Source organism: Aegilops tauschii, chromosome 2 (genome assembly GCF_002575655.3).
Source record: "Aegilops tauschii subsp. strangulata cultivar AL8/78 chromosome 2, Aet v6.0, whole genome shotgun sequence".
Taxonomy (NCBI): domain Eukaryota; kingdom Viridiplantae; phylum Streptophyta; class Magnoliopsida; order Poales; family Poaceae; genus Aegilops; species Aegilops tauschii.
In genome coordinates this window covers 563,327,927-563,355,922 of record NC_053036.3, presented here as the reverse complement: position 1 = coordinate 563,355,922, position 27,996 = coordinate 563,327,927, and the positions used below count along the sequence as shown (strand labels likewise).

Here is a 27,996-nt window from a genome sequence, read left to right as displayed (position 1 = left end):
GTTTTGCGGAGTCCAGGGGCCAGACGCCAGGGTCCCTGGCGTCTGGGTCCAGACGCCAGGAACCCTGGCGTCTGGCCCTGGAGTCCGAAAAGGACTCTTGCCTTTCGGGTGAAACCGACTTTGTGGAGGCTTTTACTCCATGTTTCGACCCCAATGCTCAACATATAAATAGAGGGGTAGGGCTAGCACCCAACACACATCAAGAAACACCAAGCCGTGTGCCGGCAACCCCGTCTCCTCTAGTTTATCCTCCATCATAGTTTTCGTAGTGCTTAGGCGAAGCCCTGCGAAGATTGTTCTTCACCAACACCATCACCACGCCGTCGTGCTGCCGGAACTCATCTACTACTTCGCCCCTCTTGCTGGATCGAGAAGGCGAGGACGTCACCGAGCCGAACGTGTGCAGAAGTCGGAGGTGCCGTGTTTTCGGTACTTGGATCGGTCGGATCGTGAAGACGTACGACTACATCAACCGCGTTGATATAACGCTTCCGCTTACGGTCTACGAGGGCACGTAGACAACACTCTCCCCTCTCGTTGCTATGCATCACCATGATCTTGCGTGTGCGTAGGAATTTTTTTGAAATTACTACGTTCGCCAACACCTAGATGGTTAAAGTTCAGTATTCGAAAGCATCAGTAGCTTACACTCTCATCCGAGTAGCATGGGGCACGTGTGAATCAGCTCCTCAACCCTAGCCCATAGAGTGGGTATGGAGAACCCTAGACGCGCTCGGACACGTCTACCACATTGGACCGGCCCACACTGGACCAACCGACCCCACATATAACCCTCACTCCGGATGATAGTCAACAAACTCCACTTCACTCTCTCCCAGTCTCCTCCTCTCCTAGTCCCCTCTGCTTTCGATCTTTTGCGCGCAACGGTAGCAGCGCCACCTATGATGGTGGATCCAACAGTGATGACGACTCAGACTCGCTCCTGCACGACGCGGAGCCGGATGACGTGGAGGAGATCGCCCTTCACATCGTGCTGCACCGATCGCGGCTGGACCAGGGAGGCAACCTAGCTCGGGTTCTGCCTATCCCCGTCGTCCGACCCTTCCCGTCCTTCACACAGCTCTAGGCGCTTTGTGCCCCTCTAGGTACACCTCCATGCGCCCCTCTCCACCCTCTCTACCAGCTTCGGAGGGCATCCTCGGGCACTGTTGGGTCCTCGTGCCCTCGTTGGTGCGTACGAGGACGCCCGAATCCGAGGCCCAGTTCGCACGGTGCGAGCCGCAACGAGTAAGGAAGAGGGCAGCGGTGGGGGAGGCGCTGCCCATACGTCGAGGAAGCGTGCACCCTTGTGGATCCAGAGGACCAGATCATCGCGGCGTTCCTCTAGCGCTCCCTCACAACGGCAAAGACGGACACGCGATGGCTCCACTGCAAAAACTGCCAAAGTGCTCTGGCTCACCATAAAGCAGACGGAGCGTGAAGGTATGGCGGAGGCGGTGGCCAAGGCGAAGGAGTAGGACCCCATGGTCCGGAGGATGACCAGCTACATCTCCTCCTCCGACTACTCGGACCTCACCAATTGCTCCAGCTCCGCTGACACCTACACTGAGGGGTACAACCGCACTTGCGACCGCAGGGGAAAAGGGGCCCGGGAGGAAATGATGATTTCCTCTGCCCTTCTCCGCCTGTCCATTCTTTCTAGTTTTTTTATGTTTAATTACCATTTTTGGCGATGAACTTTGATCTTTTGGTTGTCTGATGACTCTATTTGTTTGCTAGTATATGAATTATGTTCATTTATTGCATAGATTACTTTGGATATGAGGAAGACGGTTACAAAGACAGTAAAATCTGGAATGGCCGGTCATGATCCACGGACATGTCCACAGAAGTTTAAGGCACTGAGTTAGCTACTTGCCGCTGTAGATGTTTTGACAACACATGTCGGAAGGAGAAGCAAGAGCTGATGAGAAGCGGTTCTTGGTCTTGTCGACCCATCAAGAAAGACAAATCACCGTGAAAATCTTTAACGGTGTAGCCAAGGCATGACAATATCGTTCTCATCCTTAAATATTTTATGATGAATTACTGCACCCAAATTAGGTAAGTTTGACATATATTTCAAAAGAAAAAAAATATCACAATGGTATAAATTTTGCGGAAATTTTCTTGAGATATAGTAATATTGTAAGGTTCACCCATATGTGGGAAGCTCAAGGCAGAGGCAGCAAACAGGCCAATTTATTCACACATAATTAGAAAATCTCAAAAGATTCAGATTTAGCAAAAAAAATTATGGATAAAATCCAGGGTAATATCATATTGGCATGTCACTGGAAACATTAGAGACCTATAAATCCGAAAAGCATAACAAAGTTTAGGGGCACAATAATGTGTAGGTCGATTGCCATGATGTTTTTACAGTGACAGTGCTTTGAACAGTGTCCCTAGCATTACCAAAACCAAACAGGATCCAATCATTAAGGGAAACAAAACGAGAGAGGAGGCGCAGAAGAGCGACCCGAATACAGATCCTTGGCCATTTCGTTTCGAACAAAATCAATTCATCGGTACAGCACAGACAGACCGAGAACAAGTACAGATTTCCTCCCATCCGGGCAGCTTAATTAGCATGCCATGGACACATATGGGAAGCTACAGGCACCTACCACCTGATGCGGCGCCAGGGTACACGCTAGAGCACCGGCCGGAGAGACGGAGACATCAGACGCCTCCCAAGAGAAAGAGATATGGATGGTTCTTCAGAATACATATGTTGTATTCTTCAGAATTCAGATCTTCTTGATCCAAACAAAACTTTCAGCGGCCAGCCGGTTAGCTTGCGACCGACACCTTCCTGGACTGCCGCTGCACACGGTGGGACTCCGTCCCCGCCGAGAACCGCTGCTGTCTCCGTGCGGCCTGCTTGGCACAGACGGCGTCGAGGTGCATCTGCTCGTGGCGGCACTCCTCGCTGCAGTAGGGCGTGTCCCCTCTGTACATGAAGACGTCATGGTCGCGCGCCAGCGGCTTGGCGCAGAGCGCGCACGCGTCCATCGCCGGCATGCCGGGCTCGCCGAGCAGCTCGTCGTCGAAGAAGAAGGAGCAGGCCACTGATGGCGCCATGGTAGGTGTGTGTAGGTGGCTTTCGAGCAAAATGCTGAGCAGAGATCTTGGTGGTGAGCTTGGTTGTGTGAAGAAAGGAGTGGAAGGCTCAGGTATAAATGGTGCGTGGCCGGTGCGCGGTCGAGCTCTACCGAGAGGAAAACGACGGCGATCGTGTTATGTCCGGGCGAGGTCGACCAGGTCCCGAATAATGGACGTCCGGGTGATGTAAGTTGTGATATTTTGTGAAGGCCAGAAAGTAGCCGTATTTGAAAACTCTCATAAATACTTGAAATATATTCCGGCTGTACTTGTGTGAGTATAAGATTAGGCAGCTTCGCTTAAACTAGCGCTAAGTTTTAGTGCCGATAAATAGCGCGCCAGGCTTTTTGCCAACATACGAGACAGGTGCCCCACATGGTAAGCCCACGCCAATAATAGACACAAATGCCTGTCGTGCAGTGTACTGTACGTGATATTTTTCTCAGACACAAGATGAAGAAAATAAAATACAGACCAGAAATTAAAAAAATCTGGAGGTCCCCTCCTTCAAGTTAAGTGTCATACACATACGGGAGGGAAATCTTGAGCTGTGGTGCATCCGTGAACAGTGGACTCGCGCGCGCACTTGCACATCTTGTTTGCGCGAGCAGCCATTTGCAGCCTTTAAAACTTCAAGCTCAAGGATGCAGCTAGATAAAAAAAAATACAAGATTATTGAGCTGTTTAACTAGCCAAGGAGGTTGCCAGCCAGGTTTGTTTAGCTAGCTCCGGGATCGTGCACGTTTCGTATCATCGGGGGAACCACCTCCCAGTTGCAGGCTTGCTGCAGCTGGTGTTGCCGTTGAGCGTTGAAGGGATCAAATCAAAGATTCCATTGGCACTCACCTCCCAGTCCACCGGTCTTTCTTGCCGGCGAGGCATGCAGGTCTCGTCCTAGGGCGCAGCTTTTCTCGAGATCTGCGTGCAATTTGTTTTTATGGCTTCCTCGACCGGTAACACTGACGCGTCGGACGCAATCATCGGACCACGCAAATATCGGGAGAAGGTCGACATCTTCCTTCAGCTGGGGAGTGAAACTTGGGACTATGTCGTGTGCTTTCGCTGTCCTGTCCGACGAGACCCCCACGCAAATCGGACTGCACCAACCAAGTCGTGTGCTTTCGCTGCAAGCTGCCCGGCCATGAATCCAAAGATTGCAAGAGACCGCGGAGCCCTTCGCCGGAAGAGGACCTCAGGCACGCTGCGGCGGCGAAATTGGCGCGCAGGGACCAGCCGCCACGTCCTGCAGGCGCCGCGTCCAGAGCCCCCCCCCCCCCCCCCCCCCACCCCGCCCACGCCGCCCTCCCTCTCCACGCCCGCGGCCTGGCCACGCCTGTTCGCTGTTGGTCACAGGTCCCTCGATCTCTTTTCTGTCTGTGGTTACACACGCACACGAAATGTTTGTTGAAACTAAAGGAGAAGCAGAGCAAGGAGGAAAAACAGAGGAGGCACGCACGAGTTGTGGTTCCAGGCAACAAATGCCCTTCTTTTTTTCTCTTTTTCAGCAACGAATGCTCGGTGTGCTGCTTGCAACCAATGTAAGGTTCAGCTTATTACATAGCAGAGGCCCACTCCACTCCTCCTACCAACTCTGCAGCACATCAACTCACAATGTACTGCTCCTGATCTAAGCATGGACAGCCATGACACACAGTGGCATGTCCTCTCACACAATGCACGACATGTGCATGTACCTTACATCAAGCTCACATGGCATGAGTCAAACATGCATCAACACATGAGCATGATCAACAATTTATTAAATCATACATTGACTAGATTAACTTCTAACATTCACCCCTTAATCTTGGCAAGCTTCAGAGATACTCACCATACCAATTCTGCTTCTCAGCTCATGGAACTTCAAACGACCAAGGGACTTGGTTAGAATATCAGCAAGTTGATCTCCAGTAGCAGTGTACTCAACCTCAATTCTTCCATCTTCCACACACTCTCTAATGTAGTGATAACGTGTGTCTATATGTTTACTTCGGTCATGGTGAACTGGGTTCTTACTAAGTGATATAGCTGATTTATTATCAACCAACAATTGCACCTTCACAGGCTCCTTTCCTGTCATCTTTGCAAAGTAGACGGCTCAGCCAAACACCTTGACAAGCAGCTGTTGCCGCTGCAATATATTCTGCCTCACAAGATGAAAGAGCAACAACCTTTTGCTTCTGTGATAACCAGGAAATTGGACATCCACCAAGGAAATACATCACACCTATAGTGCTCTTGCAATCATCAGTATCACCAGCATGATCACTATCACTATATCCCAGCAAATTCAGTTCCTGTGAACTCTTGCGCACATAGCTGCAACCGAGGTTAAGAATACCACGAATGTACCTCAAAATCTGCTTCACTGCTGCTAAGTGTTGGGATGTTGGACACTCCATATAGCGGCTGACAATGCCCACTGAGTACGCGAGGTCCGGTCTGGTATTGACCAAGTATCGAAGGCTGCCCACAACACTTCTGTAGTATGTTGCATCCACCTTCTTACCTTCTCCAGATTTTCTTAGCTTTAGCCTTTGCTCCATGGGAACTTGACAAGTATTGCTCTGCAGCATACCAGTTTTCTCCAGTATTTTTGATGCATATGATGTCTGGCTCAACTTGATGCCTTCTTCTGATTGCTTAACTTCTATTCCCAAATAGTAAGACAACAATCCTAGATCACTCATGCTGAACAAATCAAGCATTTGTTTCTTGAATTTTTTCACTTCATCAATGTTTGAGCCGGTGACCACCAGATCATCGACATATACTCCAACTAGTAGCCGAGCACCTCCAGAGCTTCTCACATAGACATCATGTTCAAGTGGACTTCGAAAAAATCCTAATGAGATCAAGCTTCTGTCTAACTTAATGTTCCATGCTCTAGGTGCTTGCCTCAGCCCATACAAAGCTTTTCTTAGCTTGAATACTTTCTCTTCACTTTCCTTCTGCTCAAAGCCTGGAGTCTGCACCACATAGACTTCCTCCTCTAACTCCCCATTTAGGAAAGCAGATTTCACGTCTAAATGATGTATCTCCCATCCTTCCTGAGCTGCAACTGCAATGAGTAGCCGGACTGTTTCCAGCCTTGCTACCGGTGCGAACACCTCATCAAAATCAATTCCTCGTCGTTGCACATACCCTTTAGCCACCAGACGTGCCTTGTGGCGAATGGTATTTCCTGCAGCATCTTTCTTGAGTTTAAAAACCCACTTCAGACCAATAGGACGAACACCAGCCGGGAGTGTGGTTAATTCCCAAGTTTCATTGTCTTCAATTGATTTTAATTCATCTTTCATTGCAGCCTTCCATGCTTCATGCTTTAAGGCTTCAGTATGATGTGTTGGTTCATCTTCTCCGAGCATGCACAATTCTAGCTGCTGGACATGATCCATATCAATAGGAGTCCAGCTTGGAGATGTCTCATCATACAATTCATCAAGAGAACACATTCTCAATGCACTTTGCGGAGTTTTAAATTGAGTAGATTCAGGCATTTCTGCCACACTACTTTGATTTGTGGCTATGCTTCCTGCATCAGCCAACACAGCTGAATTTCCTGGAGTTCCCATACCCCCTGATCCTGGTGTCTGAGTTGCGTGTTCTTCAATTTGAATCTGTAGTGGAGCAACAGAGGTGGAATTGTCTACTTCTGGTTCAGTGTGTACCACAAAGTATTCTTCAATATCACCATGTCTGGGCAAACTAGCAGTGTTCCAGTCCCATCTTCTTCCTTCCTCAAACACCACATCACGTGAGACACAAATTCTCTTTGATGTTGGATCGTACAATCTGTATGCTTTTGTGCCCTGCTCATAGCCGATAAACACTGTGGGTATACTCCTATCAGCAAGTTTCCCACCTGACGGTCCAGTGACCTTCACATGAGCTGTACATCCAAATGTACGCAAGTGCTCAACACTCGGTTTCCGGTCACGCCAAGCTTCATATGGTGTCTTTCCAATGACACTTTTGGTGGGCGATCTGTTCAACAAATAAACAGCCGTCATCACTGCTTCCCCCCAAAACACCCCTGGCATTCCCTGACTCTTTAGCAAACTTCGAGCCATTGCCACAATTGTTTGATTTCTTCGCTCAACCACTCCATTCTGTTGAGGTGTGTATGGTGCAGTGAGTTGCCTTGCAATGCCTCTTTCTTCACAGAAGACACTGAACTCATTCGAGGTGAACTCACCCCCTCGATCAGTACGCAACATTTTCAGTTTGCTGCCTACTTGCAATTCTGCTGAAACTTTGATCTTCTTGAATGCACTGAAAGCTTGATCTTTTGACTTTATCAGGACCAGCCACATATACCGGCTAAAGTCATCAACCATCAGCAGAAAATACTTGTTCCCAGCAGGTGTACAAGGTGTTATTGGACCACAGAGGTTTGCATGGACAAGAGACAATTTTTCAGTTGCTCTGTAAGATGTTTGTTTGGGGAAGGATGCACGTTTCTGCTTGCCAATCAAGCAGCCATCACACACTTGTCCAACATGATTAACAAGCGGCAATCCTTTCACCATGTCATGTTGAGCTAGAGACTTGAGTGCTTCAAAGTTCAGATGCCCAAACCGAGCATGCCATAACCAGGCCCTGTCTGCAACTGATGCAAGCAGACACACAGGAGTGCCCATCTTCAGATTTATGGTATACAATCTGTTCCTCCCTCTTGGTACTTTCATTAACAGAAATCGATCTCTATCAAAGATCCTGAGGAAACTTTTTTCTAGAACAACTTTACAACCGTGCTCCTCCATCTGCCCGAGACTGATGATGTTGCTACAGAGCTTGGGAATGTAGTATACATCAGTCAGGCCCCTGTGACCACCATTACGTGCAAGGATGAGCACTGTACCTCTTCCAGCAATTTCCACAACAGACCCATCTCCAAACCTGACAGCCCCAACAATGGTTTTGTCCAGTTCAGTGAATTTCTCAATCGACCCTGTCATATGATTGCTTGCACCTGTATCAAGGTACCACTTATCTGATTCTTCTCCTGCATTATCTCCTAATTTTGGTTTCACATTCACCTCTTGCAGAAACACTCTCTCCTCTTCTTCATTACCTTGCACTACAACGAATGTACTGGCAAGTAACAAAGCAGGATCCTCATCATGCACCTCAGCTACTAACGTTGTTTCTTTTTTTTCTTTGGATTAGGACATGCGTTTGAGAAATGGCCTCTTTCACCACAATTATAACACTTGAATTTCTTTTTTTTCTCACCTTTTGCAGCTTGTGGTGGCTTCTTTGCAGCCTTGCCGCGGTTGGCGCCACGACTACTACCGCCATCACTTTTTCCGCCGCTGCTCGAGGTTTCAGCACCGCCGCTCGACTTCCTCGACGACCACGCCTCCCACAGCTTGATGGACAACATTAGATGCTGCCCGTCGACGGGACTGCCGAAGCGCATACGCACGTGCTCCTCGTGCGCCTTGAACCGGCCAAACAGGTCCTCGACGGTGAGCGTCTTCAAGTCGACACACTGCTCCAGCGAGGTTACCAAGTGCATAAACCTCGCCGGCGCAGCTTGGAGAATTTTCTGGACCACCGTCAGCTCCTTATCCTCGTCGCCGAGCGCTCGGATGGACGACACCATCCTGTTCAGCCTCGTCGCGAACGCGTCCACCGCCTCCGTGTCCTCCATCTCCAAAGCTTCGAACGCCTTCCGCAATGTCTGCAGGTTCGTCTCACGAACGCGGTCGTGGCCGACGTTCACGACCTTGATCGCCTCCCACGCCTGCTTCGCCGTGTCCTTGCCGGCGAGGGACGCCAGGACATCTTCCGACACCCCCTGATAGATGGCGACGAGGGCGTCGCGGTCCATCTCGTGGTCGACGTCCTCGGAGCTCGTCGCCGCCCAAACTCCCGCCGACTGCATCGCCACACGCATCTGCATCGCCCAGAGTGTGTAGTTGCTGCGTGTGAGCTGTGGGTAGTTGATGGGCGCCCGGGACCTCACCGGCAGCGCCGTCGCCGCCGGTACCAGTCCCAGCTTCTCTTTCTCCGCCGCCAACTCCGCCTTGGTCGCCTCCACCTCCAGCCGCATCGCGTTTATCTCGGCCAGCGCATCCTCCAGGGCCTTCTGCAGCCCCTCCGGCGTCGTGGCCATCGACGCCGCCGCCGAATCTAGCTCTGAGGCCAAATGTTGGTCACAGGTCCCTCGATCTCTCTTCTCTCTGTGGTTACACACGCACACGAAGTGTTTGTTGAAACTAAAGGAGAAGCAGAACAAGGAGAAAAAACAGAGGAGGCACGCACGAGTTGTGGTTCCAGGCAACAAATGCCCTTCTTTTTTTCTCTTTTCAGCAACGAATGCTCGGTGTGCTGCTTGCAACCAATGCAAGGTTCAGCTTATTACATAGCAGAGACCCACTCCACTCCTCCTACCAACTCTGCAGCACATCAACTCACAATGTACTGCTCCTGATCTAAGCATGGACAGCCATGACACACAGTGGCATGTCCTCTCACACAATGCACGACATGTGCATGTACCTTACATCAAGCTCACATGGCAGGAGTCAAACATGCATCAACACATGAGCATGATCAACAATTAATTAAATCATACATTGACTAGATTAAATTCTAACATTTGCCCCACGGCTTGCGTCGCCGGGACCGGAGGAATTCTTGGCGAGTGAGCTTTGTGTCGTCCGCCGCACCCAGAACATGGGGGACTTGGAGCAGAGGCTCCATTTCGCCATGGTGGCTTATTCGGGCGGGGCACGGCACGACATCTCCCCGGATTTCGTATCGCAGGCGCTTGGTGCGGTGGTCGGCATCGAGCAAGAGTGGCTCTCCGTCCACAGCTATCGGCCGGAGGATTTTCTAGTCGTCTTCGCGCGGCGAGAGCACCGCAATTCCGTCGCGGCCCGGCCGTTCATCAAGTTCCAAGGCGTGCGGCTCTACTTCCGTCAATGGAACCGCCAAGCTCAAGCTATTCACTCCGTCCTCAACTACAAAGTCTCGCTCGTCCTAGAAGGGATACCACCGCATGCTTGGGACCGTGAGGTCGCGGAGGACCTGCTGGGATCTTCTTGCCTGGTGGACGTGGTGGCGCCAGAGACATGCTCGCGCCGTGACCTCTCTGCGTTCAAGCTCTCTGCTTGGACGGCGGACCCGGCGGCCATCCCCTCTCTCCGCTGGCTGGCCATCCCGGAGCCAGGCTTGATCGCTCCTCTGTCCGAGTCGGCGCTGCTCCAGTACAAGATCCTTATTCACCTGGACTCCATTTCGGACTTCTCAGATCGCGATGAACCTTTGTTCCTGGGGGTCTCGTCGGACAGTGGGCAGAGCGGAGTGCCGTCGGACGGCAGGATCAGCGGGAGTGGTGCTGCGGCGCATGCGCCGGTGCCACGCCAAATGCCATGGAGGTTCGGTCAGCGCGACGCCAGAGGCACTGCCAGTGTTGGTGCTCAGCCTTGTGTGCGCGGCGGCGCGTGCTCGCCGGCGAGGTCTCAGCCTGGCTCCGATTGGCACATCCCGCCAATGGCGGACAGGGAGTTTGTGTCAGCAAGGGGCCCCGCGCTGGCGACCAGAGACAGGCTGTCAGTCAGAGTCTCAGCTTTTGACCGGTTGACCGCACAATCTGGACCCACAGGAGATTCAAACAGGCGTTCAAATGAGGAGGATAGGCATGTCATTGCAGTGGGACCAGAGCCGCAGTGTGTTGCTGTGCAGCGAGATGGGATCACTACCGAGCCAATCACCGGCGCAATCATTGGTGCCTCGCAACGGCCGGTCGTGGAAGGCCCCACCCCCGCGGCTTCGGATTCGCCCGCAGCCAATCAGAAGGTGGCCATCTGCCACGAAGAGATGCTGGTCTGGGGTCACCGGAGGATCATGAGTAGCGATGGCACCCGCAGGGTATGGGTACGGGTGAAGCCTCCCCATACTCTTACGTGTCCAGCCTTAACTTACCTTTCACCCATACCCATACCCGTCAAGGGTCCAACTTTTTCCCATACCCGTCACCCGACAGGGTATATGGGTATCCGCGGGTAAAAATACCCGCATTTATAACACATCAAATTGACTAGGAAATAATTGTGAAAAGCAACATTTAATCATAAATTACTAAAAACCAACACATTTTAAACAATAATGTACAAAAAACATTCTCAAAACAAAAAACAAAAGTAGCCCATAAAGCAACCCATAAAAATATTGAACAACAACATATAATCATAAATAACAACACAATAGTCATACACTTTAAGTTCACAAAATCATGATAAATTATAGAGATAATTTGACTGCACATTAGAGTTTTTACCTGGTGAGATTGGGGGGGGGGGGGTTAATACGTTAGAATATTAAAGGAAACCCACTTGTCAACAATTTAGAGGGGTACATGGGTATGCGGGCATGGGTTATACGATCCCATATCCGTACCCTCTCTACCCGATGGGTATGATATTTTTCCATTTAAGCACCCATGGGTAATTTTGTGTCCCATACCCTTACCCTAATAGAGTTTTTACCCACAGGGTAGGCGTGTAATGGGTACCCATTGCAATCATGAGCACCCAACCCCACCCCAGTTTGGCAGGCTGGTGGATGTGGGGACACTTGGTGCTGTCCTCAATGCTGCCGCTCGGCCTGGCGGGACCGGCTCAGGCGCGCCCACGCTTCAGCCAACCGGATCGTCGACCGCACGCCCCAAGACCCCAGGCCGCGAAAACACCGATCCCAACGAGAATGTGCGGCCAATCGTGGTGCCTGCCGACACGCACCCACCCACCATGCAGACTCTTCCCGAGAAGATCGTGCGGGACCCGCCGATTGCCACTGTCGCCTCGATGGGACGGACTGATGGGAATCATCCATGCCTCTCATTGGCGGAGACGGAAACCCCGTGTGTTGGGGATATTACCACTGGGCGTAAACCGGCCAAGAGAAGCCGGGTTAACCTCATAAGTAGTTCATCTGTATCTGAAGCCCATGAAGACAGACGGTGACGCTTCATAAAGGCCCAGGGCCCAAAACCGGTTTAAGGCCTGTAGACACAAACCGGCATTGATATGTAAACTTGTGTTGTAAGATAGAAATAGCAGAGACCGAGCCGGACACGATTATGAGCCGGCCTCGGAGTCTGTAAACCGACGGGCGTCAACCCATGTATATAAGGGGACGACCCAACGGCGGTTCAAGGACGACAAACAACAACTCGAGACTCAGGCAAAGCGTATTCGCTCCCTGGTCATCGAAACCCCATCAATTCCATCACAACTAGACGTAGGCTTTTACCTTCATCGTAAGGGGCCGAACTAGTATAAACTCTCTTGCGTCCCTTGTCCGCTTTAACCCATTTAAGCTAACCCGTAGCGATGGCTCCACGACTAAGTTCTTTCTCTAGGACATCTGCCGTGACAAAACCACGACAGTGGGCGCCCACCGTGGGGCTATCGCACAATGGTTTCAAGTTCTTGGAGGGCAACTTCGAAGGACTCAAGGGTTACGCTGTGGGCCGGATGACCAAGAGTCGTCGTGACAAGCTCTACATCGACGATGCAGGCTGGGGCCCCGAGGCCGGCTCAATCGAGTACGGGTACCGGGCCCCGTTTGGTGGCGTACACGTTTTCATTGGCAAGATCGGCGAACCGGGCCCTGAGCCGGACATCTGCACCGACCTCGTCGAAACGGCTCAGCGTGCGAGATCTGCCCGGGTCAAGCCTGTCATGAAGCGTGCCTTCGTGGGAGTTATCTATGGAGGGGAATCTGAGGATAGATCGGAATCTGGTGGTGAGACCGTCGTTTATTCCGGCGACGAGTCATCAACTGGAGAGACCGAGTCGTTATATCAGTTACAAGATGGCTAGATTGGGGGCTGTTTCGATGGCGACAGTATTCCGAACCCCTCTGATCTGCCAAGCCGGGTGGCGATCTTCATGGCCGGCACGCAACCAGCGCTCCACTCTTCGACCGCAGCGGCGATGATTTTCGGATTAGCAGCGGCGGCAGCGGCTGGGGCAGGAGGCCCTGTGCGACCGCCGGCTCAGGTTCTATCTGATTTGTTTGATGTGTTGGCAACGCTGATGGCGGAGGTTAACCAGGCTGATCAGGATGCACACAATGCGGAAATCGCGAAAGTGAAAGATCAGATCACCCAGGCAAAAGCCGACTTAGCAGCTGAGGATACCAGGATAGCCGCGGAGCGGGCCGCTTTGGATGCACAAGCTTACCGGATTATGATGGATCAGAGTGCGTCGAACGAAGTCCTAAAGAGGAGGCACCGATCTCGCCTGCCGCCGGTTTATGATGCTAGAAATCTCTTTAATACCCCAGGAGCAGGGACCAGTAATCCACCGGTGGTAAACCGGGCAGAGGCACCCGGAGCAGGGGCGCCGGTTCAGCCACGTTTGGTGGATCCGCCTCGTCAGAACAACGTTGTGGTACCTCATGTCCCCACGCCACCGGGTCATTATTCTAACCCAATGGACAACATTGTCGCTGCCGCTTCATGGCTGGCGGGCATCCCGATCGAAGGCGATTCTCTAGCAGCGGTCGAGACGCGTCGGGTTAAGGAGCTTCTTCAGACAGCCTTGGTTCAACCGAAGGCTTATTCATATAGTCGCGATCGGATTCATTCCACTCCCCGTCCAAGCCGGAGTTATAGCACGCGTATGGATGAACCGACGGTATTAAGCAATGCGCGGAACCGTGATCCGCCCCGTGGCCATAACCCAGCGGGTGGTGCTGGTGAGGCTCAGGAAGTGGTGGACCGGGCTCGGGCACGCAGAGAGGCTGAGTTAGCGGCGCAGCACGAGCCCGTCAGCTTACTCCAGTTCGTCCAACCACATCGGTAGAACCAGGAGTTACCTCTAGTTCCTTGGGAGTGCGATGTCTTGTCCCAGCGTTGCGCAATGTGTGCCTACCCAAGGATTTCAAGGGCCCGCGCAAGGTGCCGAATTACACCGCCGATTTATCCCTTGAAACATGGGTTGAAAGCTATGAGATGGCCATGGCGATGCTGGACGTGGATGACACGGCATGTGCGAAGTAATTCACCATGATGCTAGAAGGAACGGCCCGCACTTGGCTAAAGAGCTTACCGGCTAATTCTATCAGGTCATGGGCCGAGTTGAGAGCCCGGTTTATTCAGAATTTCAAGGATACATGCAAGCAGCCCATGTCAATTGTGGACTTAGCTGCATGTGTCCAGGAGGAAGGAGAGTCAATAACCCGTTGGGTGCGCCGGGTTTCGGAGATTTTGCATTCATCAGACCGGATCAACGCTGACACCGCAGTTTTAACTTTGGAAGGCAATTGCCGGTTTGAACCATTGAAGTTAAAGTTGGGACGGCTTAAACGTCATTGTAATGACATGGGAACCCTCATGGCTGCACTGGTGAAGTATGCCGACTCTGATAGTACCAAGGATCCCGAGTCTAACGATGATAAGACAGGGAAGGGAAAGAAGAGCGGCAACGCCAAGGGGCAGCACCACAACCCGGCGGGTCATGGAAACGGCGGCAAGCGTAAAGCGGACCACGATTTAGACTTTGTGGCTAACACTAATACACATGACAAGGGCCAACGGCGTAAGGGTAAACCGCCCCGGCGCAATGGAATGCCAAATCCTAACCCGGACCGTTTGTCATATCTGTTGAACCAGCCCTGTCCAAAGCATGGGACGAAGGAGGAACCATCCACACACCTCTAGAAAGATTGTTACATCATGCAAGAGTTCAAAAATTCTGACTCTTTCCGGTATGATCAGGGATCAGGAGGCGGTTCAGGCGGAGGAAATTCCGGTTCAGGATTCCATGGCAATCAGGGTGGACATAACAGTCAAAGTAATCAGGGTAATCAAAGTGACTATAATCATCAGGGCAATCAGCAGCAGCAGTCGGGTTACCAGAGCAACCCGAAGCAGTTGAATAGCGGACAGTACCATGTCTTCACCACTAGCTTGGACAAGCGTGATCAGAAGCTTCATAAAAGGGTGGTGAATGCCGTTGAACCGGCCGTGCCCCGTTATTTGCGCTGGTCCGAGCAGCCGATTGTGTGGAGTAGAGAAGATCACCCACCCCGGGTTGACAATCCGGGTCATCTGGCTCTGGTGGTGGCACCTCAGGTGGGAGGCTATAAGTTCACTAAGGTACTAATGGATGGAGGAAGTAGCATCAATATCCTTTATTATGAAACTTTTCGTCGCATGGGGTTAACAGATAAAAATCTTAAACCGTCCAATACGGTGTTCCATGGTGTGGTGCCTGGTAAGTCGGCATATCCTGTTGGTAAGATAGCTTTGGAGGTTGCTTTTGGAGATGAGCATGACTCAAGATCAGAAACCTTGACCTTTGAAGTGGTGAAAATCAGCAGCCCGTATCATGCCCTATTTGGACGGCCAACTTATGCGAAGTTTATGGCACGACCTTGTTATGTCTATTTGCAGCTCAAGATGCCGGGTCACAAGGGAACTATAACCGTGCATGGGAGCCGCAAGATTGCTCTGGAGTGTGAAGAAGGTGATGCGGCTTATGCTGAGTCGGTTTGTGCAACAGAAGAGTTGAAGTTTTACAAGGACAGTGTTGATCAGGCAGATATGACTTCGTTGAAGAAACCAACTACAGAGCATGATCCGACCCTGAAGTTTAAATCGGTTGATGAGACTAAACTTGTTGACTTCATGCCTGGTGATTCGTCCAAGCAGTTTAGCATCAGCGCTAACTTGGATCCGAAATAGGAAAGCGCGCTCATCGAGTTCATCCGTGAGAATCGGGACATCTTTGCATGGAAGCCTTCTGACATGCCTGGGGTACCGAGAGAACTCGCTGAGCACACTCTCAATGTTGATCCTAAATATAAACCGGTCAAGCAGTTTCTCCGCCGGTTCAATGAGGAAAGACGCAAAGCTATTGGAGAAGAAGTAGCCAGGCTCTTGGCAGCTGGATTTATCGTTGAAGTATTCCATCCTGAGTGGTTGGCTAATCCGGTGCTGGTCCTCGAAAAGAATGACACTTGGCGTATGTGTGTGGACTACACAGATCTCAACAAAGCTTGTCCAGCGGATCCTTTTGCCCTCCCCCGTATTGATCAAATTATTGATGCTACGGCGGGTTGTGAGCATTTAAGTTTTTTGGATGCATATTCTGGTTATCATCAGATCAAAATGGCAGTTAAGGACCAGGAGAAGACAACCTTCATAACTCCCTTTGGAGCCTTCTGCTATGTGTCCATGCCCTTTGGGCTCAAGAGTGCACAAGCGACTTATCAGCGGTGTGTGCAGAATTGTCTTCATAAACAGATCGGCCGCAATGTTCATGCCTATGTGGATGATATTGTGGTAAAATCAAGGAAGAAGGAGACATTGATTGATGACTTGAAGGAGACCTTTGATAACCTGTGGGTTTATAAAATGATGCTTAATCCGGCCACATGTGTCTTTGGTGTACCTGCAGGGAAGCTCCTGGGCTTTTTGGTGTCTAACAGGGGCATTGAAGCTAATCCGGAAAAGATCAAGGCCATCACCTCCTTGGCTAAACCGAAGTGTATCAATGATGTTCAACGTCTGGCAGGCCGGATTGCCGCGTTGAGCCGGTTTGTCAGTCGCCTTGGTGAGAAGGCCATCCCTTTGTATCAGATGCTGAAGAAAACGGATAACTTCGTCTGGAGTGACGCCGCTAATGAAGCATTTGAGGAATTAAAGCGGCAGCTGGCTAATCCGCCGATTCTCGCCGCTCCAGTGGATAAAGAACCATTGTTGCTATATGTGGCAGCTAATGCTCGGGGGCTGTTAGTGTGGCTATTGTGGTGGAGCGCAAGGAGACAGGAAAGGAATATCCGGTTTAGCAGCCAGTTTACTATATCAGTGAGGTACTTATTGAGTCCAAGCAGAGGTACCCGCATTGGCAAAATTTGGTGTATGGGGTTTTCATGGCAAGCCGGAAGCTTAAGCAGTATCTCCAACTTCCAAGGTCATCCCATCACGGTGGTCTACTCTGCTCCTTCGGGAGATATAATCCAGAACAGGGAAGCAACCGGCCGTTTTGCTAAGTGGGCTATCGAGCTCGGGCCTCACGGGTTGAAATACATGCCCCGAACGGCGATCAAATCTCAAGCACTTGTGGATTTCTTCAATGATTGGACAGAGTTACAAGCGCCAGAAGAGAAGCCGAATCATACTTATTGGACTATTCATTTTGATGGGTCCAGGCAATTGGAGGGCTCGGGGGCTAGAGTCGTATTAACTTCCCCACGAGGTGATAAGTTTTGTTATATTCTCCGTTTAATGTTCCCTTGCACTAACAATGCAGCTGAATATGAGGCTTTACTCCATGGTCTTCGGATGGCTAAGGAGATGAACTTAAGCCGAGTTAAGTGCTTCGGTGACTCGGATCTGGTGGCTCAACAAGTGTCCGACACTTGGGATTCCAAGGACCCACTCATGGCAGCATATCGTCGTGAGGTGGATATTGTTGCAGGTCACTTTAAAGGTTATCAGGTCGATCATGTGGACCGGCGAAGGAATGAAGCGGCGGACGCTTTAAGCCGCCCGGGTTCCCAACGTAAACCGGTGAAGAGGATTTGGCTGTTCCTAATCCGGAGGCCCAATTGGTGGCGGCTCTTCATGTTATCCCGGATTGGACGATTCCATATTTGGCGTATATAAACCGGGGCGAGTTACCAGAGGATGAGACTATGGCCAGGCAGATAATCCGACTGTCCAAGTCCATGACTGTTATCAATGGAGAGTTACATCATTGCAGTGTGACAGGGCGTTTCAACACTGTGTGTCTCCTGACGAAGGCCGTGAAATTTTGCGTGAGATCCACAAAGGAGATTGTAGTCACCACGCCGGTTCAAAATCTTTGGTGGCCAAGGCGTTCCGTCACGGTTTCTATTGGTTGACAGCTCATGCTGATGCCGAGGACTTGGTCAAAAGATGTGATGGTTGTCAGAAATTCTCAAGGCGCATTCATGTACCAGCTCAAGAATTGAGGATGATTCCAATCACCTGGCCGTTTGCAACTTGGGGGCTGGATATGGTTGGGCCTTCCAAGAGGTCCAAGGACAAGAAGACCCACCTTTTGGTGGCGGTTGATAAGTTCACAAAATGGGTAGAGGCAGAGCCAGTTAGTAAGTGTGACGCGGCCACGGCGGTTCAATTCATCAAAAAGGTGATTTTTCGGTTTGGCTTTCCACACAACATTATAACAGACAATGGTACCAATCTGTCAAAGGGTGCCATGAAGGAGTTCTGTCAACGCGAGCACATCCGGCTGGATGTATCATCAGTGGCTCACCCCCAGTCCAATGGTCAAGCGGAGAGGGCCAATCAAGAGATCTTGCGAGGCATCAAACCCCGGCTTATGGTTCCTTTGCAACGGACGCCGGGTTGTTGCGTTGAGGAGCTACCTTCAGTGTTATGGAGCCTCAATACCACACCCAACAGATCGACAGGATACATACCGTTCTTCATGGTTTATGGAGCGGAAGCGGTTCTCCCTAGTGACATCCGTCATGACTCGCCTCGTGTCGCGGCATACGTTGAAGCTGAAAACGAGAAGGCACAACAGGAAGCTCTTGACCTGTTAGATGAGGAGCGTGACATGGCGGCAGCCCGTTCGGCGATTTATCAGCAAGATCTGCGTCGTTATCATAGCCGCCGGGTTAGAACCAGAACCTTTCAGGAAGGAGATTTGGTGCTTCGACTCATCCAGGATCAGACAGATATGCACAAGCTATCCCCCCCCTTGGGAAGGACCTTTTTTGGTCAGCAAGAATCTGCACAACGGGTCATACTACCTAATCGATGTTCGAGAGCGGAAAGACTCACGTAAATCAGAGGAGGAGACCAACCGGCCGTGGAATATTGCTCATCTTCGGCCCTACTATACTTGAGCTACAGGCTCTGTTTATGCACATATTATGACATTGTATATATTATGATCAATATAATAAACCGGAACCTCAGCTAAAGCGGGGTATCTGTTGTTTTCTTACATTATGTGTGATTACATGGAGCTTACAAAGCGGCGTCCGGTTTACCCCTTGATACAGCTTCTCAAAGCTTGATATTAGATCACTTGGGGGCTTGGTCGTATCCGAACCATACCTACGCCTCTTGATCGGCGTAAAGCCACAACATCACTTGGGGGCTTGGTCGTATCCGAACCATAGCCACGCCTCTTGATCGGCGTAATGCCACAGCATCACTTGGGAGCTTGGTCGAACCCGAACCATAGCTACGCCTCTTGATCGACGTAAAGCCACAGCATCACTTGGGGGCTTGGTCGAACCTGAACCATAGCAACGCCTCTTGATCGGCGTAATGCCACAACATCACTTGGGGGCTTGGTCGAACCCGAACCATAGCAACACCTCTTGATCAAATTTGGGGCCTGGCAGCCCGTGAAAATCCTCGACTAGAACGGTTTTATTTGCCTTTTGCTAAGTTTCTTTTTCTTTTGCTAAGATTTTGTGATGTTTCCAAACCAGTGTTTATCAACCCGGTTAGGCTGTCAACTACAAGTTGTCAGTACATGACCAAGCTGTAATCCGGAGACTATCAGCCCGGTCTGGTTTTGACTCATAGTCACCAGTATGGAATAAACCGGTGTTTATCACAACCCGGAATGGGTTTATTGTAAACCGGCGTTATATAACAGGAGATACTTTTACTCCGGATTAGGGTTATTACCCTCATTACAATGTTGGTTAGCCAACACTATGCCTAAAGGTCACAGGTATCATATATTTCCATATTTGGTTATACTTTACAACCTTGGTCATATATATAGTTGGGTATCATGACCCGCCCGGTGGTAAACCGCCAGGGCGCTTTAAGATTCTTCTCTGCAGGAACAGCTTGAACAAATAGCTATGGATTATGAACATCATATCTTAAGCATGGCGGATTAACACGCATCAGTTGCAGATAAATATGCACGAAGGCATAACAGACCAAGTATTTTAACTAGCCTATTACAAGGAATTTTAGTGCCCAACGGATAATTGTTTATCAAGAAGCATTGCAGTGTGGCAGACTAAACTGGCCCCCGGATTATTATTGCTTATCAGCTTGACCTGACGGTTGCGGGTCATCTTGCACCGGTTCAACTTCTTCGCCTCTACCCAGCGGCTGGAAGTCAATAGTTGTCCAGTCGATCCCAGTTAAAGCTTGAAACACAGCCTCATCACTTATAAGGGTGGACGGTTCAATATCAGGGGCATAAGTGTGCTTACGGATTGGAGGGATCAGGTTTTGAGCCTCAGGAGCTGGTGCAGCAACCCGCTTATTATTGATATCATAACTCGCCTGATAATGTGAAAGATCAGCTTCTTCAGCAAGTTGACAAGCCAGTGGACGTACTTCCCGGTTTATGGCGCGGAGATCTCCAGTGCAAAATTCGGATCCGTCTTCTTTCAAGCTTGGGTAGCCTTTAGCCATGTCCATCGGATCAAGATCAGGCACCCATGCTTTTGCCCGGGTTAGCGCGGTCAGAGCGCCAGCCCTTGCAGCAGACCTCTTCAGCTCTTCTACCCGGGCAGGCAGCATAGATAGCCTATCTAAGGTATCTTTGATTAACGTCGGGGGCGGCTTATTGTGAGAAGTGGTGCAGATAATTCGTTGAGCGCCGGTATACAGTTGTTCTATCAGCGTATAGGCAGCCTTCAGCTTCTTCTGAACATCAGAGCCCAGATGACTAATGCGAGTTCCTGCATCATTGCAAACATCAGTAAACCAGCAACGCATGGGAAAATATGTTGACAGTATTAAGGACAAGATGCTTACCAAACACAGCAGCGGTCATCGCGTGTACTTGCCGCTTTACCCCAGTCAGCTCGTCTACCACCGGTTTGAGAGCTGCTTCTGCATCTTCAGCTCTTTTCCACAAAGCGGATTTCTCTGTGTTCCAATCCGTACGCTCCTTGGCAAAGCTTTCCTTTAGCTTTTCCATAGCGGCTAAGGCGCTTGCCAGCTCATCTTTTGCTTTGGAAGTTTCGGCCTGTTGGGACTTGATGTTCTCTTGCAGGTCAGCGGTTTGGCTTTCCTTCTTGCTCAGTTCAGCCTAAAAAGAGACAGATACATAATGAGTTGACAGTACATATTTGAAGTACCAAGCACATAACAAGTTATGCCCTTAGTACTTGGGGCTAATGCATATTTGCTTTTACTCAGAAATTTTTACAAGTCCCAAGCACAATACAAGTATTAAGCTTGGCACTTGGGGGCTAATGTGTGTTTGCTCAAAAAACTGTGGATATGGGAATTCTTCTACAGTCCCGGTTCATCTTTATAAAGTTAAACCGGCCCTTGGGGACTATACCGGCGAAAGAGCAGTATGGCAAATTTTAAGGAACCGGTTCATCTTAACAAGGTAATCCGGTCCCTGGAGGCTAAATATATAAAGTTAAGTTATGACAAAAGTCCCGGTTTAGATTGGTATCATAAACCGTCACTTGGGGGCTACTAGGAGTTGATAAACTGCAATTGGACAAAGGAGAAAAACAGTAGTTACCTCACATCGCTCCTTCATCAAGTTTACCAAACTAGCTTCATAGTCACGGCTGGTATACAGACGGTTCAAGAAGCCAGAGTGAATATCTTGAACATTGAGGTGGGCAAAGCTTGATAAATCGGCATTCCATTTGCCTTTTCCGATAGCAGAGAGATCATCCTTGGCAGTATGCTTTGACAAAGCTACAGGATTGCCAGGGGTGGTGTGGCTAGTGCCAGTAATCATAACGTCATCATCTTGTTCATTAGCAGCTTTTGCCGGAGTTGGCGGTTTATCAGTGTCCTTAGCTGGACTGGCCGGGTTGTCACCAGTTCGGACAGAGCTGGCTGGCTGGTCTGCATGACTTGTAGTATCAACTTGCACTTGTTCAGCAAGGAAATCATGGTCTTGAAGCGGCGGATCGTGAAGCATGGCCTCAGCGTCGGTTTCTTCCAGATCTGGAGTTGTTTCCGGTTCAGCAGCGACCTTATCATCAGCCGGTTTGTTCAACCGAGCTTTCTTGCTGGGTCTTGGCTTGGCGCTGCGAAAAGATAGACATAAGGATCAGTACAGTATGTAAAGATAACACATCAAGAATAAAGACATGTGCATAACTCACCCAGGAACTGTTTTGAGGGGTGAAAGCTGTGTGGCCGAGGACTCGCCAGAGGATGAGTGAGAAGTACCCTGATAATTTGAATCCGACGGGTCAAGAGGCTGGCGAAAACAACCTGCTTTTGGGCATGAAGTATCAATGGGATAAGAGACCTCTGATCGGCGTTTCCGAACCGGACTGTTCGGTAAACCGGCGGAGGTAACTACCTGGCCGCTGTGCCGGGTTGTACGGCGAGCTTCGTGCTGCTGCGTCTTCAAAAGAAAGTTTGGGTCCAAGTAAGCAAGAGGGTGACAAAATTTTACTTTCCGGTTTGCTTGACGGATTTTTGATGTTAGCAGAGGATCTGAATCGGAGGAAAGAATGGTTACCTCTACGTCCTCAGCATGACTGCCTTCAGTGTCGTCCTGATAATAATCATTGTCAATGAGATGTACGAAAAATGAACCAAGAGAATCAAGTTCTACCTCTGGTTCCGGATTACGCACATCGTCATCAGCTGGTAGATCGGAGGATGCGGTGGTCCTTCTCTTGGCAGGTTTCTTAACAACCTTGGTCTTTGGACGAACTGGCTTGGACAGTTTGTCTTGCGGCTTCGCCGGTTTGTCTTGTGATGGTTTCTTGTTCCAGAACGGATCATCACCCTGTCAGAAAATAATTACACTTTCAGAGAATATTTGGACAGAAGCAAATTCAGATACAAAGGATTATATGATTCTTACAGCTGGTGGTTTGTTGAATGTGCAGAAAGGGAGTAGTCCGGTTTGGGCACAGACGGCATCCGGTTCGTTCAGTATTTTCTTTACAGCCTCAGTGACTTCTTCGTCTGTAAGCTGAATGTCAATGTGTCGCTGAGCATCCTTCAAACTCCCCGTGTACTCACACATCAAATCGGGGCGCCGGCTTAAGGGCAGAATACTCCAGCTTATCCAACAACGAGCAAGATCAACTCCTGTCAAACCGGTTTAAGGGCGAAGGCTCTGAGCTTTGATAATTGAGGAGCATAGTTGGCTCTCTCTCTTGCAGTCAGCCTCTGAGGGAAAGGGTGTGTGTTGCTCAGGCGTTCAGGGCGGTAACCCGGCATGGGGTTTTCGTCAGACGGAGAGGTATCCATGCAGTAAAATCAAGTTTGGTTCCACTCTTTGGGGTGACTGTGGAGTTTGGGATGAGGGAAGGTGACTTCTTTCCTCTTCTGAACCGCCATTCCGCCAAGTTCCGTATTGGGTCCATCTGAGAACTCGGTGCGACGGTTTAAGTGAAAGAAATCCCTAAACAGTTCAACTGTAGGTTCCTCTTGCAGATAAACCTCACAGAATACTTGGAAGTGGCAGATGTTGGTAACAGAGTTGGGACCGATGTCTTGAGGGCGCAACTGAAAATTGGCTAGTACATCTCAGAAATTTTTTGAACCGGGAGGGCTAAAACCTCGTCCGAGATGATCAACAAACACGATTACCTCTCCATTCTAGGGTGTAGGAGGATTTTCCGGGCCAGGGACCCTCCAGTGGATAACGTCTTTCTTGGCTAAAGCGCCTATTTTAACAAGGTTGTTTAATTGCTCCTCGGTTACTCGAGAGGGAGCACAATTGCATTCATAGACTTGTTTGGCCATGACAAGGGAAATCTGAAACATGGTTATAGCCGGTTTAAGATTTACAGTGGACAGCTATACAGTGATATAAGGATACAAGCATATTGATAAACCGGATTTGGTTATTCATAAACCGGAATCTGACTATGGAAACAGTGTAATGCATTGGCGGTTCAACAGGGACTAATGGTATCTACCGGGTCATCATTCTGTATATGAAGTTAAACCGCCCTATCTGGTATTAAAGATGTCTAAGTGAAGGGAAAAACAAGTTTCACATCTTGCTATGGTAATTTCAGATCTACCGCACATAGGAAAAACAAAATATATTCCGATCTAAATTCCAGTGTACTGAAAGTTCACCAAGATGAGATGAGTTCGATATCAAACAGATGCTGAAACTGCTAAAGCGCGGGATCTATGTGGTTTAAGCTACTACCGCACGAGACCTATGTGGTTTTTGGATCTAGTCCGTGGATATAAATAAGGGAAAAGAAGGGCGGCGACGAACACTGATGAACGACAGAAACCCTAAGTGCAGATCTATGGTAAGAGAAAGGGGAGACTTACGGAGGCTGTTGAGCAGCGGCGGCGCGCGGAGGAGCTCTGGTACGTTCAGGTCGATGCAGCGGCCAAGGTTGGTGCAGCAGTCGAAGGTGGACGGCGGCGACCGAGGTTGAAGGGTCGAGCGTCGCAAGGATGACGATGAAGTGAAGAGGCACGAGGGGGAAGATGGAAAGACCCCCTAGCCCTATTTATAAGGGAGATAAACGATAGACGCGAAAATCGAGGAGCCGAGTTTTTGGATATGAGGCGATGCTGCCGCCTCGATTGTCGGAGGCTCGTTAATGACAGGTGACGTCATGGCGGTTTACCAAGATCCTAGAAGATGATGTCATGGCGGTTTACAAGATTGTGTGAAGATGTTGAAGAAGAAATTTTCTTAAGTATTGAGGATTGACATGAACCAGTTCAAATCAATCTGGGGCCTAATGTTGGGGATATTACCACTGGGCGTAAACCGGCCAGGAGAAGCCGGGTTAACCTCATAAGTAGTTCATCTGTATCTGAAGCCCATGAAGACAGACGGTGACGCTTCATAAAGGCCCAGGGCCCAAAACCGGTTTAAGGCCTGTAGACACAAACCGGCATTGATATGTAAACTTGTGTTGTAAGATAGAAGTAGCAGAGACTGAGCCGGACACGATTATGAGCTGGCCTCGGAGTCTGTAAACCGACGGGCGTCAACCCATGTATATAAGGGTTCGACCCGGCGGCGGTTCAAGGATGACAAACAACAACTCGAGACTCAGGCAAAGCGTATTCGCTCCCTGGTCATCAAAACCCCATCAATTTCATCACAACTAGACGTAGGCTTTTACCTTCATCGTAAGGGGCCGAACTAGTATAAACTCTCTTGTGTCCCTTGTCCGCTTTAACCCCTTTAAGCTAACCCGTAGCGATGGCTCCACGACTAAGTCCTTTCTCTAGGACATCTGTCGTGACAAAACCACGACACCATGCACCACTGATTTTTTGCCTCAAGGAGAGATCAATACTGGCATTGCTGCAGACCAAGACCTTGCCCCGCCCTCAACTCTGATGCTACAGTCCCTGGCCCTACCGGAGAAGGAAACACCTGATGGCATGACCCCACAAGAAGCAATAGCATATGCACGTCTAAAGAGATTCTGCTCCAGCATCATCAAGAAGCTCACCCCCCCTACTCCGCGAAGTCTCCACACTTCGTCCGGAGGCTGAGCCATTCACACCCAAGTGCACCACGCGCTCCACCAAGAGAAATGCTGGGTCAGGCGCTCCAAAGTCTGGCAAAGTGGAAAACGTCCTGCTGTGAGCTCTCGGCCTTGTCCCGGAAGACTTGGTGGTGGATGACGAGGCTGTTAGGGAGCTTCAGGACTTGTTCGACTCTCCGCTCCGCGAACAGCACATGAGAGTCATCGCAGCGCTCTTTGGCAAGTGTGTGCCCAATAACATCGACCTCGCCGGTGCTTCTGACGTTGCGGTTAGTGTTCTTTGAGCATGCCCGTTGGTGCTGGGGTTGCTTGTTTTCCTCATGGATCGCAACCCACAGATGGTTTGCTGGAACGTGAGAGGATTAAACAACCCAGCCAAGTGGAAAGTAGTTAGAGAGTTCTTTGCTTCGTTGAAAGTTAAAGTAGTGAGTCTCCAGGAGACCAAGTTGGAGGTCGTGGACCAGTTCATAGTAATGCAATGTCTCGGACCTTCTTTTGATGGGTTTGCTTACTTGCCTGCGAGTGAGACGCGTGGTGGTATTTTACTCGCATGGGACTCGACATGCGTGAATGTCGATCACCTACAGTACGATGCTAACTTCCTCACCGGCAAAGTTCGGTAACTTGATGGCACCGAGTGGTGGGTATCCGTGGTGTATGCACCCCAGGGTGACGAGCTTAAATCACAGTTTCTCAATGACTTATATGCGCTTAGGATGCAATGTCTAGGTCCCTGGATGTGCCTCGGTGATTTCAATATGATACTCCGCAGCTCAGAGAAGAGCAATCAAAATATTAACAGAACCATGATGACCAAGTTCCAAAACTTTGTTGACGACCATGAGCTCAAGGAGCTGTACATGCATGGGCGCAAGTTCACTTGGTCGAACGAGAGAAACACCCCAACCCTGACCAAGATTGATAGGATGCTTGTTTCGGTTGAATGGGAGTTGGCTTTTCCAGACTATCTCATGCAAGAACTATCCACTAGTGCGTCTGATCATGCACCTCTCCACCTCTCCACGAGCAACACCTACGGAGCCAAGAGACGTTTTCGGTTTGAACTGTATTGGACCAAGCTTGAGGGCTTTGAAGAGGCGATCCGTGAAGCTTGGGTCTATAGCAATGATATCTTCTTTCCTTTTAAAAGGTTGGACGCGCTCTTCAGGAATACTGCTTCCTATTTGCAAGCTTGGGGCCAAAGAAAGACTGCTAACATCAAGATCCTCATGAAGATTGCAAACTGGTTAATTGCGAGACTTGATAGAGCACAAGAGAGGCGACCCTTGACTCTGCTGGAAATCTGGTTGCGCCGAACTTTGAAGCTCTCCTTGCTTGGTCTTGCATCCCTCGAGCGCACCATTGACAGGCAAAGATCCAGGATCCACTGGCTGCGGGAGGGTGACGCGAACACCAAGCTGTAGCCAATGGAAGACGTGCCAAGAACTTCATCCCCTGCATCAAAAGAGGAGAGAAAATCATCACTGATCAAGTGAGAAAAGAGGAGGTTTTCTCCGAAGCCTTTGAAAATCTGCTTGGGAAGGCCGGTGTCCGCGAGAACACGATTGATCTTGAATACCTTCAGACCCCCGAATGCAACCTCGATGATCTCGAGCTTATTTTCACTGAAGAGGAAGTTTGGAGCATAATTAAAGAAATTCCGTCCGATAGAGCTCCAGGACCCAATGGTTTCATTGGCGCTTTTTACCACATTGCTTGGCCTATCATTAAAGGAGATATCATGGCTGCGCTGCTAAAACTATATGTGGGAGATGGACAAGGCTTCGATAAGCTCAACACACGCACATTGTATTGATCCCCAAAGTCCCGGATGCCCTGGAAGTTGGTGACTACCGCCCCATTAGTCTACCCCACAGCTTTGCCAAGCTCTTCGCCAAGCTTCTCGCGACCAGGGTTCGTCCCCGCATGTCTGAAATCGTGGCCATCAACCAATCAGCTTTCATCAAGGGAAGAAACATCCACGACAACTACCTCCTTGTCAGACAGCTTGCCAGGAAACTTCGTGCTAGAAACGAGAAGGGGCTATTTCTCAAACTGGATATATCTAAAGCGTTCGACTCTCTGTCGTGGCCATTCCTCATGGAGAACTTAAGGGCGAGGGGTTTTGGTCAGAAGTGGATTACTTGGATCTCGATCCTCCTTAAAACAGCAAACACCCGGGTGGTGGTCAATGGTGTTCCAGCTAGAAGATTCCATCATGCCAAGGGCCTAAGGCAAGGGGACCCGGTCTCACCTCTCCTCTTCGTCATCGCCATGGACTCCCTCACCTCCATCATTAGTAAGGCAACAGAAGATTGAATCCTCAGTTCTTTCAGAGGTGTCACGGCTACGCAGAGGCTTTCCCTTTATGCTGATGATCTTGTGCTGTTCTTGAGACCCTCCGTGCAAGATCTTACCTTTGTCAAGGCCACGTTCAATATCTTCGGCGAAGCTTCTGGCCTT

General features: G+C 49.9%; 2 protein-coding genes across 2 annotated transcripts; one reads left to right on the top strand and one right to left on the bottom strand.

Moving 5' to 3' along the window:
- Positions 1-2,333: 2,333 nt before the first annotated feature.
- On the bottom strand, positions 2,334-3,215 carry LOC109746644 (FCS-Like Zinc finger 2-like). Its single transcript, XM_073509619.1, has one exon. The coding sequence runs from the start codon at positions 3,085-3,087 to the stop codon at positions 2,797-2,799; it is 291 nt and encodes a 96-aa protein (XP_073365720.1). The 5' UTR covers positions 3,088-3,215; the 3' UTR covers positions 2,334-2,796.
- Positions 3,216-26,270: 23,055 nt separating this feature from the next.
- LOC141041264 (uncharacterized) lies at positions 26,271-26,957 on the top strand. The gene has a single exon (XM_073507392.1). It carries the CDS (start codon positions 26,271-26,273, stop codon positions 26,955-26,957), a length of 687 nt encoding a protein of 228 aa, XP_073363493.1.
- The last annotated feature ends 1,039 nt before the right edge of the window (positions 26,958-27,996 follow it).